General features: G+C 25.2%; 1 protein-coding gene across 1 annotated transcript; it reads left to right on the top strand.

Annotated features, from left to right (window-relative positions):
* The first annotated feature begins 207 nt into the window (after window positions 1–207).
* Window positions 208–15471, top strand: LOC145835884 (large ribosomal subunit protein mL45-like). The gene is made up of 11 exons (XM_082943635.1): window positions 208–302; window positions 6198–6341; window positions 8496–8597; window positions 8904–9012; window positions 9193–9297; window positions 10094–10163; window positions 11681–11830; window positions 11907–12077; window positions 13582–13683; window positions 14240–14352; window positions 15062–15471. The coding sequence occupies exons 1-11, from the start codon at window positions 242–244 to the stop codon at window positions 15165–15167; spliced, it is 1233 nt and encodes a 410-aa protein (XP_082799761.1). The 5' UTR covers window positions 208–241; the 3' UTR covers window positions 15168–15471.
* Window positions 15472–16862: the final 1391 nt, after the last annotated feature.

The raw sequence follows: 16862 nt of genomic DNA on the forward strand, positions 1-16862 counted from the left end.
ATGGACTGAAAAATATTAGACTGTTGTTAAAAGTTTTATTATGGCAAAAATCTTTTTATGTTGTTGCTTTTAAAGAGTAGTACTTGACATTATTTTAATAGTTAGTTTTATAATTTTGCTAATTAATATTTTCTTTCTATAATTGATTATGTATTTTGTTTTTTGTTTTTAAATGGTTTACTTAATTTTTTTAACATGACTAAATTAGTTTATAGATTTAATTTAGTTGTAACATGAAAATATGCTCAAGCTCTTGCACAGCCAATTAAGAAGAGTTTCTTATGAAAGTTTTCATAGATTAGGTAAGCTCAATTTTTTATGTAAAATGCTGTGGTTAGTTGTGCATTTTTGTTGGTCTCATTTTAAAATACTGAGCCACTACTACGAAAAGTACATGAAGAGGAAAGACACAAAAAAAAAAAACACTCAAAAAAAAAAACTTAAGTTGTTATTGTAATTAAAATAAAACAAAAACTTGGTATACAAAAATGAGCATAAAATTATATTGAAAAATGATTTTCTATAAATACTATTAAAACACAAAAAAATTTAGTTAAAACGGTTTAGAAGTTTAAAATTTGAAACAAATAGTTTTTATAAAGTCGATAGACGATTAAATAATTTTAGGGGAAGGAATATAGATTAAATAAATATTAGTAATTTTTAAGCATTTACAGTATTTAATTGGGGAACGGCTTAGTTCCAACCCATGCACAATTCCCACTCGATCAAATCCCAAAACCATTTACTGACCAAAGGTAAGGTTTAGGGTAACAGTGATAGTAACATAAAAAAATTAAAAAAAAGTTAAAAAAATTGATAACAATAATTAAAAAAATTGGAAAAAAATTGTGCGCGGGTAGGAGTTGTGTGTATATCATTTAATTGAGGTAAATATATATTTGTAACTGACTAATTTATTGTTGTTAAAATTTTTCATTTTTATTTGTATAGGGTGTTACTAATGACTATTTTATTTATAATTTTTAAATAGTTTTGCATAAAATATCTCTACTCCCTCACACAAAATTACAACCTGTGGTAATCATTATTCTGAGGAAAAAAATTGTACTGGCTGTTTTAAAAATCAATTTTGCATAACATTTTCTTGTTATTTCTTCTTAATATGTATATTTGACTTTCGAAAAAAAAAACTTAATGTTTATCATCTAAATTTTGAATAGAGAAATAAAATTAAAAGTATCATTTTTTATTCCATCAACTTCAACCCAGGTTTAGCCATTTTTTTTGGTATGTAAGATATGTTGCAATGGTTGCATATTAAATGTGTAAATTTTTCTTGTATTGTTTCAATTTTGTTTACATCTTTTTCAAGATATGGTGACCAAATTGGAGTGTTGAACAAACATATATTTTAAACATAAATTATTATTATTGTTGAACATGAATAACCTTGTCAGAGTGGTAATTGAAGTAGATTTATAGCTTTTTAATATTTGGTAAGATGATACTTAAAAAATTCTGTATATATAACTTGATTATTTTATTTTAAATTTTCAGAAAACCATTAAGTCTTTAAGTATTTTGGTTGAGATTAACTTTGGTATTTATTAAGAGTTAGTTATTGTTGATAACATTTAGTTTCATTTACAAACAATAAATAGTCTGCAAAAGGTAACAATATACTTACAAATTATACAATTTGCGTTATAATATAATCTCTTATACATAATTCTACAATTTCTAAATAGCTGTTAATAATATTTTACTTAATAAAGAAATAAATTGATAGCAGAAGATAAAATAAATGCAAATTTATTTTGACACTTAAAAAGTCATGGTTTTTTTGTTTAGCATTTTTTACTTTTAGAAATTTATTTGTTTGTTATATGATTTTGATGTGTTTTTGCTTCCTTAAGAAGAATCTAAAAAAAAATTTTGCAAAAAAAAAATATACCTCTCAAAAAACTAGTTTCAACCCCAAAAATCACCAAAGTTTAAATTTTTTGACTAGTATAAGGGATTTTATTACTGTCCTAAAATTATAATTTATGTCTTAAACGAAATCTTATACTTATTGATACAGATTTAAAGAAATATTAACTGCTTTTGATATATTATCATATATCACCCTAAATATGCTTTTTATCGTCTGTAAAATGGTGCTTTTTTGAAAATTAAAAAGCATAGCTTGTTGGTGATTTTGATAAAAAAAAATATTATAACACAAAACTTTATAGGTATACTTACTTATTTAAAAAAATTTAGGTGATATGGTATGTATATTAGCGGGATGTTTGATGTTATAGTTCTAATAGCTTTAAGTGTTTAAAAAAACCCTTAAATGATTATTCAATTAGCATTACAACAAATTAACGAAATATTGAAAAGTTATGATTTATTATAGGCAAGATAATGTTGTATGGCATTTAACATTAAGTTAATGATTGCAAAATAAACACTTTTACAAAGAAATAAAGAACATGGCAAAATATAACAAACATTTTACTGTATCATTAAGTATTAACACTTAACATTATTTCAAATGACTGATACTTAAAAAAAAAATAGTATAAAACGGCTGTCACATGATTGATAAAATCTAACAGACTCTTTGTTTGAAATGATTAGGTAAACAAAATACTTTTATGTGTTTAAAGAAACTATCATTTAACATTCTGTAAAAGACATCTGTTCTACTAAAAAACTATTTGGATATAGTTTCTAAGTGAAAAAGTAATAGATCTTTCAATAAAAACATTCCATTCCGCATCAATTTTATAATCAAGAATAGAATCTATATGCAAGCTCAGCAAATCACGTTTAGGTGGGTGTTTCCACTTCAAATTATTTCCATCTCGAACTCTCATTAGGTGGTCCATCTTGTCTAAACATGAAAAAATAGTTTGTGAAGTTGTAAAGTTTCTGAATGAGATGGAGCAAAAGTGGGTAGCAGAAAAAAAGTTTTAAAGCTTAAAAGGATAAAAGAAAAAATTGAAAAGAGGAAAAAAAAGGGATCAATACATGCAGAAGCGTGTCAAACTGTGTAAAAGCTGGGGTGGGCTTGTAGTTAGTATGGAAGAGTTGCATACTATTTTAAAATCCCATACTGATCAAAATGAAGTTATTTTTCATACTGAGTTAATTAACTTTAGAGAGTCACACAAATCTGAAGTGTTATACAGTCCAGAACTTTTCGAAGTAAATGGTAATACCCACGCAGGGTTGCCACTCGGTCAGGAAAAGTCAGGAAATCAGGAAAAGTCAGGAAATTTCAAAAAATTAAAAAAAAAGTCAGAGTTTGTCAGTTTAAATTTACGAAATTCCTTGTTTTCCAAAGCCTTCAAATGGTAAAAATTAATTAAAATTTCTTTAAAGTCAGGAAAAAATTTCAAAAATTTCCTAAAAATTTACAAAATATTTAATTTAATTTCCAATACCTTCATCTGGTATAAATTAGTAAAATATCCTTTATAAAACTGCAAAAATTTTCTATTAAAATATTGAACAAGTACCCTACTTGAACAAGCAGATTTTGTAAGCTTTTTAGTATTGATGATCTGTAGCAAGGACACTTCCATAGTGAAACTGTGATATATAAACAAAAGTTTATCTAGCATTTTTTAGAATCAAAGTGTTTTTTGTTTAAGTAAATAATTGAGTTCTTTATAACTAAGCAGTTAGTTTAGTATTTTATGTAACAAGTTAATAAATATACTGAAGCGGAATGCAGACCAGAAGAAGGAAACTATATCTTCATTAGATGAAGAGGTTGAAGTGCTAATAAAAAACGGAGAAAATAAATTTTGGTACATACATTTAAAAAAACAGTATTTGATTTAGTTCTTAATTGTTTAAATGTTTTAACTGTAAAAGTTCGTTATTGTTTTAAGGTTTGAGTTGTGAAAGTTCCTTATTGATTTAAGGTTTTAATTGTAAAGTTCCTTATATGTCGTTTGTTTATCTAGATATATTTATGCTAAAAAATTTTGTTTTTTTTTCAGACAAGCTGTGTTTATAAGGTGATAATACAAGTATTTTGCTGATAGAGCTGTTTATTACAAACATCAATCATACACAGATGGTTTAAGTGATGTACTGGAAGTTTGATGATGGAATTCAGCAAAAAACTGTTGTTTTTAACCTGTATTAAAATTAGATTGAAAGCTTTTTATAGTTTAGAGTGTTAGGTTATGTATTTTAGAATAAGTTTAATTTAAGAGTTTGATTAAGAAAAGTCAGGAAAATTTTTGTAAAGAGTCAGGAAAAAGTCAGGAAAAGTCAGAAAATTTTTCTCAGCTTGATCAGTGGCAACCATGCCCACGAGGAAAGACTCCTAAATTTATGTGCTCTTTTTGCAGAAGAGGATTAGAGCTCTCTGTCTGTGTTTATTACCATCAAACGCTGAAGCAGCATTAATTGTAGGGGCTTCTTCCTCCAATATACAGAAAGAAAAAAATGAAAATATTTTAGTAGGGCATTATTACGCCACATTAATTAGTGAAGGATCATCAGACACATGGTATATTGCTACTTGTGAAGGTAAAAATGATGATGGAATTACAAGATGGACCACCTCATGAGAGTTCGAGACGGAAATAATTTTAAGTGGAAACACCCACCTAAACGTGATTTGCTGAACTTGATATAGATTCTATTCTTGATTATAAAATTGATGCGGAATGGAGTGTTTTTATTGAAAGATCTATTACTTTTTCACTTAGAAACTATATCCAAATAGGTTTTTTAGTAGAACAGATGTCTTTTACAGAATGTTAAATGATAGTTTTTTTAAACACATAAAAGTATTTTGTTTACCTAATCATTTCAAACAAAGAGTCTGTTAGATTTTATCAATCATGTGACAGCCGTTTTATACTATTTTTTTTTTAAGTATCAGTCATTTGAAATAATGTTAAGTGTTAATACTTAATGATACAGTAAAATGTTTGTTATATTTTGCCATGTTCTTTATTTCTTTGTAAAAGTGTTTATTTTGCAATCATTAACTTAATGTTAAATGCCATACAACATTATCTTGCCTATAATAAATCATAACTTTTCAATATTTCGTTAAATTTTTGTAATGCTAATTGAATAATCATTTAAGGTTTTTTTTTAAACACTTAAAGCTATTAGAACTATAACATCAAATATCCCGCTAATATACATACCATATCACCTAAATTTTTTAAAATAAGTAAGTATATCTATAAAGTTTTGATTACAATAATATTTTTTAATCAAAATCACTAATCAAATTTACAGACATTTACATAAAAAGCAAATTTAGGGTGCTTATGACGTCATAATACATTAAAAGCAGTTAATATTTCTTTAAATCTGTATCAATAAGTATAAGCTTTTATTTAAGATATAAATGATAAGTTTAGGATATGTATAAGTGATTTTATTACTGTTTAAATCAACAAATCGATAATTTTGTGATTTTTGTGGTTGAAATTAGTTATTTGGGCGGCATACTTTTTATTTTGCAAAACTGTTTTTTCTTTTTTAGATTCTTCTTAAAGAAACAAAAACACATCCAAATCATATGGACTCATAAGTCCAGCAAACATCACCAAAGTACTCCCTACCCCTATACATTCTTAAAGTGTTTCTAATAAAACTTAATTGCTTATACATAAGTTAGTTAATTAATATTTTATTACTTTCAAGAAAACAATTACTAAGTTTCCCTGCAGAGCGGATTTTCAAGTTGCAGATCTGTAGTAAAATAATAATGGTAAAAATGACAAATAATTAAACATTGGTTTGAATTAAGTTTTTTGTTGACAAAAAAAAATCAGTTTACTATTATATCGATGTTAAAAAACCTTAAATTTTAAAACTATTAAATTATAATCCATAAAATGCAATTGAACTGTGGTATATAGTGGGGTATTGATATGTAATGGATTTAAAAAAACAAACTTTAAAGAGTTATAAATTATAGAGTTGTAAATTAGTATTAAGCACCTTGTTCTTATGATTAATTTATAATGTAACAATGTTTGAAATAAAACCAGGGAATAAACACTACAAAAAAAGTTTGAAAGCAGTGTTGTTGTTAACTAAGTTATATTACTTATATAGATTTATATTTTATAAACTGTTAAAGTTAGTTTAGCTAATTTTCTAAAAACATTTTTTTGTTACAACGATAGATTGTAAAACAATCAGATTTTAGTTTCTACATAATATAAGTTGGAGATTAACTTAATGATGTTAAACAGAGGTCTTTTCCATTTCAAGGCAGATTCAACTAAGCAGAATGATACACACCTCAACAAATGACAACAAAATAAATGAGCAGTTTCGGACGCAACTAGATAATCTTGGTAAAAATCCGTCGTCCGAAAAAGAAGTTTCTAAATTAGGTTTTTAATTTATAGTTTTGTTTTACTTAAAGTAGTAAATGTTGTACATACTATGTAAGTATTTATTCACTATTAAACAGTTAGTTTAAATATAAACAAATTATTCAAACTTCTAACTATTAACAAATAGTTTTAAGCATTTATTTACTACTTTATATTCTTTTTGAAATTTTGTTAGGTCTAGTAGCACACTATTAATAATTAAAAATAGGTAAATGTTTAAATACACTTATTTTTTGAAATAAAGATCTCATTTTATTTTTTTAAAAGTTTTTAACATTTTTATTTTTATAATAAAATTTTAATTTATAATTTATTTTTGAACCTAAACATTAGAAATTTTTTTTGTTGAAATTAGAAATTGTTATAAAAAAAAAATAATTTGCACTAACGAGTTGTTAGTAACGATTAACATTGTTATTGTGTTTTTTTGTCTTAAAAAAACAAATGTTATATTTATTTACTTTATTATATTAAGTTCTGTACTTATGTATTTAAAAGATTCTATTTGTAGCTTTTACTATACTTGTTTTACTTATTTATATAGATAAAAACGTTTAAAGTTTTCATTCAATTAAAACAACTTTGTTTAAAATTTCTCAATTTTTCTATATTAAAAAAGCATTGTATTGAAATTTTTGTTTTTCATATAATTTTTTTTGCTCTTTAAATTCAGATAAGTATTAACAAATGACACTAATGATTTGATATTAAACAGCTATTTTGTGTCTGTAAAAGTTTTAAATATTGTTCTATATTTTAAAGTACTCTAGTTTGTTTACAGTATTACTGTGCATCAAGGTTTCCCATATTTTTTTTTACAAAAGGTCCCCTTTAAAGAAATTAAAAAAGCTATGGCCTCTCCAACAGGATTTCTCAAATAACTACCACTAAAAGCCCCTAAGACTTTTTTTGCTCTTCATCATCAACTCCAAAATATCTAGTGTAAGTTTCAAATTATGGCCTTGTGGCCGCCAAGTTACAACTTATAGTTCCCTAAACTTCTTAAAATTTTTCCTTTGTATCTAGTCTAAGTTCAAAACTACGATTAAAAATGCCTAAGACCTTTTTTTGCTCTTCCTCATCAATTTCAGAGTATCTAGTGTAATCATATTATGACCTCATGGCCCCCCAAGGAGGCCACTTGGACTACTTTGAAAACCCTGCTGTACATAAACATTTAGTCTAAATTTAATGAACTTGCTTGGTTGCTTTACAAAAATAAATAAAGAAAAGTTATAAAAAGTTCAAAAATTAGAAAAAAATCATTCTGAAATATACTTTTTGTTTTTAGTTGTGTTATGATAGATTTATTTGTATTCTCATGGAAGTTAATATACTATTTAGGTGAAAATGTTATTAAGTTAAGTCAAAAGTAAATGTTTAAAAGCTATAAAGTCAATAATGATAAGCTTTTTTTATATATAAAATCATAGTAAATAAAATTATAATAAAGTTTTTTATGTTAAAAAAATAGTAGAATAGTTTAAATGAATTTTTACACTTGAGTAAACTTGTTAGAATGCATAAGAATAAGAACCTATTTTTAATGAACTTAAAATAAATATTATAAAGTAAAGTAAAACTTAAAGTATGTTTTAATCTTGCTTTTTTATCTATTAAAGGGTTGCAAAAAAAAAAGGAATCCTTGAAAAACCTGGACTTTTGACGAAAATCACAAAAAAAACTAGTATTTTAAAATTTAAACAGTTTTTACATGTAGAATGATGAGATTCTGGTTAGGTAGAAAAAAATTTTTTAATATAGATAAAATCTGACTTATTAAAAAAATATGGTAATGAAGCATATTTGTATCTTTTTAAGATTTATATACTATTTAAGACAATTTTTTACCTTAAACGTGATTTTATACTAAAATGTACAAAAAATATTTTTTCACAAACCTGGAAGAAATTTTAAATAACCTTTAGCAACCCTGCTATTAGTATATTTTGAAAACTTTTAAGTGTCTTTAATGATTAAAAAATTTATAGAACCTAAAAAAAATTCTGATTGTTTTAATTTTTATTTATATTTTAAAATTCATCTAAAAATACTTAAAATTATTTGTTGATTGTTAATTTAATTTAAATATTTTTAAAAATATTTTTTAGTCTTAAACATATAGTGTATTTCAAGTAGGAAAAATTTCAGGTTTAGTGAAATATATGAAAAAGTATAGGCAATACGCACAATTCAGTTATAGAGATTATAAAATACCAAAAGCTCCTCAGGGTATTAGCATCTCTTGTACAAGTTTGTTTTTCTTTTTTGTTTTGTTATGAATTGTTTTACTCCTTAAGTCATAAATGGCAATCGAAAACATCTATTTTAACTTAATAAACTAACAAGTTACTACTTACTATTAAATTTGAAAGTGTAAAATTATCGTATTAAATAGCTTATTTATTGCTATAAATCTAAATAGTGAATTTAATAAGAACTTTAAATTTGTAAGTGACATGGATGTTATGCGTTTTATTTTTATATTCACTTAATCGTAAAATTTTCAAACAAGTTTCAAGTCATGACTTATCATTTGTTGAAAAAATTATCAAACAGGAGATGTAATCTATACTAAAATAGAAGAAGAAAACAAAATAACTTCTAGTTCAAGTTTAAAAGACAAAACTAAAAAACAGTTGACAACAGCAATCCAAGAAGTCAGATCGTACGTTATACTAGTGCTTAATTAAATTAAGTTTTTGTAGATGTTTTACTTATGGTTAATGTAAATGATGTAGAAGTTAAAGTGTCATTTTAAAAGTTTATTTATCTAAAAATAAAAAACCTTGATATTTCCAAAATAACTTATATATTGTAAGTTTTATCATTTAAAAAATGAAAACAGTAACCGGGCTATCAAAAAAGCAATAAAAGGATTTCACAAAAGGAGATTTCCTGGAGAGGCTCACAAAATTTATTTAGAAGCTCATAAATTGCTTAATACTGAAAAGTTTGTTTTATTTTAAATTAAGTTTCAAATTATTAATTTTATTAATTACAATTTACGATTTTTTTAAAGTAATCGATAGAAATCTTATTTTTTCTGTCAATAGTATATCTTTGATTGTGCCGTATTAAATAAGTAACAAATTAAGACATAAACTAATGTGATTTTACTCAGTAAATAATTTGTTTTCGTTAGAGTAAATTTTTCTTGCTTAACTTACTAAAAAAATCAATAACAATGTAGCTTGTTTGAGTAGTTAATCAATTATGAAATATATTAATCAATTAAGCACGTTTGTTAATTTTAAAATGTTAACAGTTTCAATATTTAAATCATACTAAGTATTATTCTCTTGAGTTTTAAGTCATTATTTTTTAGTTCTGAAATTTAAACAAGTTTTGAACTTGATTTTCAAAATACTACTTCCAAGGGTAAAACCGTCCATCTTATCATTACAAGTTAACCTTTTCGCATTAATTTTATCTTAAAAACGAAATGCGTTTAATCTTATATAAAAAAAAAATTATTTAAAATACAGTTGTTTTAGTATAATATACCTATGCTTTTCCAAAAATACTGCATAAAATAGGCATTTAAGCTAATAGGTTAAAAAGTACCTATTATAATAAATTAACATTGACTGTTTGTAGGTGAGACTCCCTTTAATTTTGGTTTACATATTGATAGTATAATATTTATTCAAGGTACTTCTAGTAAGTTTTTGTACTAACTAAAGTGTAACCTATTATGTATAAACACTATTACTTGGAAAAACCCTTTATTAATTTTTGATTGACAGCTGGGGAATTGCAAATAAGGAATCTACTGAAGATCGATTACACGAACTAGTTACAGAATATGCATATGCCGTAAGTAGTTTATTTAAATAAAGTGTTTTGTCATTTTTTAAGGATAGTTGCTGTTGTAAAAGTATATACTTTCTGTTTTGTATACTATGTTAAAATTTTTAATGTGAAAAAAAATGGTCGGCAGTCTTTGATAAAAAATAAACTGGATCGATTAGACAAAATATTCTGCGAGCCGTCACATTTTTGTAAATTTATTCCACAAGAAAATATTAAACTGTAAAAATTTATTCAATTATTAAGGGCATAGGGGGGGGGGGTAAACACTCTTTTTTGGTTTTTGATCTTATTTTATATAGTTTTTACTAAGCTACAAGATGCTTTTTACAGATTAAAAAAAATCAAAATAGTTTTTGAGATATAGCCGGTCAAAGTCGAAGCCGACAATAGGATCCTTATGGGAGGCGCGAACTAAAATGGCAAAAATAGACTATTTCACTAAAAATCTATCTTCTCCTACGTTTTTTGAGATAACTACCTCAAACTTTCAGGAAATGTTCCTTGATATATTTAGAAAATTCTGTCGGAAAGAATTTAAAAAAAAAAAAAATTAAAATTTTATATAAAAAATAAACAAAAAAAACAGTTTTTTTTTTGTTTTTTTGTTACAAAATTTTTATTTTTTAATTTTTTTAATTCTGTTCCGACAGAATTTTCTAAATAATGCAAGGAACATTTCCTGAAAATTTGAGGTAGCTATCTCAAAAAACGTAGGAGGAGATAGATTTTTAGTGATTTCTAGTTATTTGACGTTTTAGTTTGCGCCTCCCATAAGGATCCTATTGTCGGCTTAGACTTTGACCGGCTATATCTCAAAAACTATTTTGATTTTTTTAAATCTATTAAAAGCATCTTGTAGCTTAGTAAAAACTATATAAAATAAGATCAAAAACCAAATAAGGGTGTTTACCCCCCCCTATGCCCTTAATTAAATTAGCGCAACTTCCTACTAACAGTTTAATTTTAGTATAAAAATAAAGTCCTCAGACTGATTTTCATATTTTATTTAAATGTCAGTCACGTACCAGATTATTTTGTTTGAATGGCCTTAGTTTACTGTCCTCTGATTTATTATAAGTTTGAAAGTTGTTGTTCGAAAAATTCATTAGTTTTATATAATTTTAAAATTTCTAACTTCAAAAATATTTTATGCTACCTCATTATATTTTGTAGTTTGGCTCATTGAAAATGTTTAAGAAGTGATACAGAGTTGTAATAAATATTATTTTTAGTTTAAAATACATTTTTTTGTAGACTTAAGTCTTAAATATTAAAGCTGTTTATAAGAAAAATAATATGTATAATTGCTATGATGTAATTTTGCTATGTTGTAATTTTCAGTTTGTTTATTTATAAGTTCCAGTTATGGTTTAATAAAAGTGTACGTTTTTAGATTAAATAAGAGAAAGTTAAGTCTATTTATTTGTGTTACTAAAATGACAAACAAGTTCAAAAGCATATAAGTAAATTAAATAACAAATTAGAACTGTCCAAAAATAATATACAATGTTGTAACACAGGGTATGGTGGAAGGGCTTGATAACAAGACGATTGTGTGGAAATTTGTACACTCAATTGAAGCACCAGTAGTCGTTAGTATAGCGCACACGCCAATGTTAGAAGAAGACAATTTGTATGCCCAGATAGTTGTAAGGTTCCACACTAAACAAGTCAGTTAACAGTTAAATAGTGTTCACTTTGACTAATTTGTTTACTGTCCTTAACAAACATTGAAATTCATCACAGATACTGGCAGTATACGACAGGTTCGGAAGATTAATGCACGGAAACGCTGATGTTCCAAGAAATGTGCTGGAAAACGTGGTGTTTGAGCGCCACCTGTCAGATAATGAAGGTCAGTGGCGAATCCATGCGAAACTTCCGTCTGTTGCATATGAAAGGGAACCTTTGAAAAGAGTGTGTTTCTATTTCAATAATATTTTTGCAACGCCTTTTATTTTTTAGAAACAGAAAATTAGTTACTATTTCAATAAATATAAACAAAAAGACACTTAAATAAACGAAAACTAATTTTTTATTTAACTCTCAACAAAAGATTAGTAAATCAGTTTGAAAAGTTTTTAAATAGGATTTTGTATCTTTATTGTACAGAATTTTATTTTCTGAGGTTTTTATTAAGCTGTAGCCAGGGTTGCCACTTTACCTGGAAACCTGGAAAAACCTGGAATTCGACAATTTAGGCAAAAATAACCTGGAATTTGAGAAATTTTGAAATAAACCTCGAAAAACCTAGAATTTTGATCAAAAAACCTGTAATATTTAATAATTTTAACATTTTCAGTACTAAAATTTCAGTTTGACACAAAAAATCTATCACATAAGTAAATTTTTTTTGTCATCATCAAATTTTTTTTTAATAATAAACACTTCTAAAGTAACTTTACACATCTTTTAAATGTGTTTGTACTATTTAACACAGTTTCTTTTAGAGAAATCAACTTAAAACTAAAAATAGACCCAAAAATGTTTATTTTTAAAAACCTGGAAGAAATTTGGAAAACCTGGAAAAAATTTTGAAATAACGAGTGGCAACCCTGTGTAGCTCACTTTATGCAGTAGGAACAATTTAAACATCAACTGAGTTTTAATCAGTAAATTTATCTTTTATATTCTATTGTAGTTTGATTTTTTAGATGTTGTGTACAGCTTTTATTTCGTACTTTTTTACGATGATCAAAATTATAACAATTTTTTTAAACATATAAGTTAATGTCATTTTTAGTTTATATAGAAAACTTGGTTAAATATTTTGACTGTGCTGTTTCGTTAATTTTTTAATGCTATGTAATTTTGCATATAACTTATTGAGGTTTTTAACGTTTTAACGTGTATTTTTAAAAGTTTTAAGTTTAATTTTATTAAATGTATTTGATATATACTTAGTTTTTTAAGATAGTAGTTACTAATTGCTATTGTATTTCAAGAAGCTTTAGTTGATTATTGATTATTTTATTGTCATATATTCAAAAAGTCTTACTATTAGGTTTTGATTATTATATTTAACACAGATAATTCAGTTTATACAAAATATATTTTGTATAAACTGAACTATCTGTGTCATTTAATTATATAACAGTTTTGGTTTGTGCTAAATGTTTAATTTTAGTTGGACTTATCTAACTTGCAGTGATACTTCTAGTTTGGTGGGTTAAAAATCTGATCTGATCTTTTAATTTTAGAATGAAATATTCAACATGATATTCAAAGCATTTAAATTCTAAAATTAGGCACATTAAAGTTTGTTAACTATAGAAATTAAACATGCAGTATATAGTTTAAAAAAAGTGTTACCATTTGTTTAAAACCTGTAAAGTAAAGGAAGATTTGACATGTTTTAAAGCACTTTTAAAGTTTCCACGTTGGATTAAACAAATTATAACTGGTAGTTTATTTTCAACAGACAGTCGCAGCAATCAAGAAACAACCAATTACAAGTGAGCAACAGTCGTGGCACGAGCAAGAAAAGGAAGTGCACCCTGAAATTTACTATCCTGAGAGAGAAGTTTGTTAATAAAAATTTTAATCTTGATATGTCTAAATGATCTAGTATTTTTTAGACTTGTCAACGTTTACTACTTATGTTTTCAATAATTTTTTTAAAACTTAATATGGTAGTTAGTTTGTTTGATAAGAAAAATTATTACGTATAAAGTTTTTAAAAATTATAATTTTCTCATTAAATCTACAGGGTTTCCAAAAAACCTGTGGTCCTGAAAAAACCTGGAATATGAAAAGTTTTGAAAAAAACCTGGAATTTAAACAACTTTTACATGTTAAATAGTTACATTTCAATTTGACACCAAAAATCTATCGTATAGGTAAAATGTTTTTGCCATCATCATTTTTTTTTATTAAAAAACACATTTAAAGTAGATTTACAGTATCTTTTCAATGTTGTTATACTACTTAACACAGTATTTTACCTTAAACTTAATTTTTAACTAAAAGTAGACCCTGAAACGTGCAACCCTGAATATAATTGAACCCTAGTTTTTTTTGTATTACATATAACCTTATAGTAAATTTTTATTATATAATTTTTATAAGTAAATAAACAGTGGTTGATGGAAGAAAAGGAAAATGAAAAGCTAATAAATAAAGATAAACGTATGTACTGGAGAAAAAAACAAAAGAAACAAGCACTAAGGAAATTGGGATATGGGTTGACCAGGTTTTTAACATTTTTCAATCATATAAGTATAAATAACGAACTAGTTTATATATATAACTTATTAAGAAAAGTAAATTAAAAAAAAACAGAAGATATGTTTCATAAAGCTAAATGCTTTAATCTTCAGCTAGTACGGTTTGAAATAAATATTACTTAGCTAAACAATGACACAAAAGTTAAAAAAAATACAAAAATACATGTTGCAAAAAAAAATACAAAAAACACTATGACGTAATTATTATATATTGTACAGTACAAATATTTAATAATTACGTCGTAGTGTTTTTTGTTTTTTGTTTAACTTATCAGTCCACTCCATAAGTTTGGACTTAAGACTCACAGCCTTATTGATGCAGTCAATCTTAACCTTAACTTTGCGACCTACATCGGACTTGGACGTGGAAGTGTCGATTAATTTACTTTTTAGATGTGTCAACAAGTTTTCTCTATGGTCCATGACCCTTAAATGAGATAGAAATATCTCATATATGAAACAACTGTAAAAAAACTGTCGTTCATAATATAATTAAGCTTATTAATATATGTGTAGTTTATTGCAAATATTTGAATTAAAAAAAAGCAGTACATATGTTTCATATATACTGATAGGCAATATTTTTTTTGTAAACCTCAGCTATTAAAGCTCAAATTAGAATTAGTTTTTATTTAAAAAAATTTGCAAAATTTAATCAATACTTCTATTACACAGAATGCGGGGTAAAGCGAGAAGATTGGCCAATAAGAAAAAAGAAAAAATTGAAGAGTTGAGAAAACAAGGAAAACTTCCTCAACCTCCTAAGAATTTGGAAGAGTGAATTTTTTTTTAATGAAAATTTAGTAAAATTTTTAAACTCGGACTTAATAATATTTTCAGTACATTAAAATTATTATTTTCAATTAAAACAATACTACACTTGACTAAGTTAAAAAAAAATGATTTTGTATATACTATTTTTAATTGAAGCTTAGTTTGTTTTTTCATTTGATTAACTTTTAAGTACTAAAAGTGTAGGTAAATTTTATTTAGACTAATTGTTCTACTGAGATAGAAATGTTTTTAGTTTTAAATAGTTTAAAAGGTTTGGTTACTTGTTCAATAAAAATTTAATGTAAAAGTGATTATAAAAGTTATTTTTTTACAAAAATGAATATTGGCTCTTATTAGAAAGCTTAGAGTATATACTATAAGATACTTATGATAAAAAAAATCAATTAATTTTTGAGATATAACCAGTTTTGTAAAAACAAAACCAATACAACCGCATGGAACCAAAAAGTTTCAAGACCGACTTTCTATTAACTTTGAAAAGTTCACTAAAAATTTATCTTTTCTTTTATTTAATAAGCTACTTACCTCAAATTTTTAGGAAATGCTCCTTCCATTATAAGAAAAAAACCTTTTGTAACGATTTAAAAAATTAAAGAAAATTATGACCAAAAAAAAGATAAAAAACACTATTAAAAAAAATATTTAAAATCTTTAAAATTAAACTGAAAAAGTTTAAGAAAGATTACTATAAAGCTGTAGTAGAGGTAGGTTTTAATGAATTAGGATTTTTTTGATCCCTTTTATAAGGATTTCTTTAAAGCCTCCGATTTTGTCTCCTCATATCTCAAAAGCTAATTTACATTATAAGAAAAAGTAAAAAACAACAGTTAGCTAAGACGGAGATCTTATAAATGAAGTTAACATGTTAACAAATTGGCTACTCCTATGCCCTTAACTGCTGCAGCAATTTAGTTGCATAGAATCACTCAAGTGTTTAATAAATATCATTTACAAAAGTAATAGTAAATTTGAATAAAATTTATTTTTTTAATTGAGAACACAACTGAAAGGTTTGGCGTTACTTTTGCAAAAGTGTCTTTTTATACTTTTTTTTCATTTTTCACATATGTTTACAAAAATATAGTTTACGAAAATATAAATATAATACTATATTTAAAGTACTTTTAACAGGAAGAAAAGTACTTTTTTTCTATTGGAGTTAACATGTACAATTAAAACCATTTTTTCTACAAATTAAAGCTCTGATTTTAAATTAATTGTTAGGTAGCTAGAAGTTTATACCTTACTATAAAACTTACTCTCAATTTATAGGGTGAAGAAAAACTAATTTGTAGCAAATTAAAGTTAATGTTGTACTTATTTTATATTATGTTAATAAAAATTTCGTATTTTATAACTCTTTATTTAACGTATTTTATAACGACTACCATAAAGAAGCATAACTACTTTAATAAACTCAAGTATACCAAAAAATATAATCGGCTGTTTTTTTTATTTAGTAATAGGTCAGATTAAACAGACAAATTTGTTTTTAGGTTTGTCGGATTTTTGTAAAGTTTTTTAATAAAAAAGTTTATAAACAAAATTGTAATGAACTAACATTAACTTAAAACTAGTGATGTACCGGACTCACTATCCGGGTCCGGCCGGATATTGCCATTTTTGTCTGATATCCGGATCCGGCCGGATTCTAATTAAAAAAAAAAGTCCGGTTCCGGCC

Source organism: Thalia democratica, chromosome 5 (genome assembly GCF_965202585.1).
Source record: "Thalia democratica chromosome 5, ktThaDemo2.hap1.1, whole genome shotgun sequence".
Lineage (NCBI taxonomy): Eukaryota > Metazoa > Chordata > Thaliacea > Salpida > Salpidae > Thalia > Thalia democratica.

What these genes read in the sequence shown, in the direction of transcription:
- LOC145835884 (XM_082943635.1), top strand. Translation starts at nt 242, where the DNA reads ATGCTCAAGCTCTTGCACAGCCAATTAAGAAGAGTTTCTTATGAAAGT. An exon ending in AAATTGCTTAATACTGAAAA is followed by an intron (nt 9,298 to 10,093) that starts GTTTGTTTTATT and finishes TTTGATTGACAG; the next exon opens with CTGGGGAATTGCAAATAAGG. An exon ending in TTACAGAATATGCATATGCC is followed by an intron (nt 10,164 to 11,680) that starts GTAAGTAGTTTA and finishes GTTGTAACACAG; the next exon opens with GGTATGGTGGAAGGGCTTGA.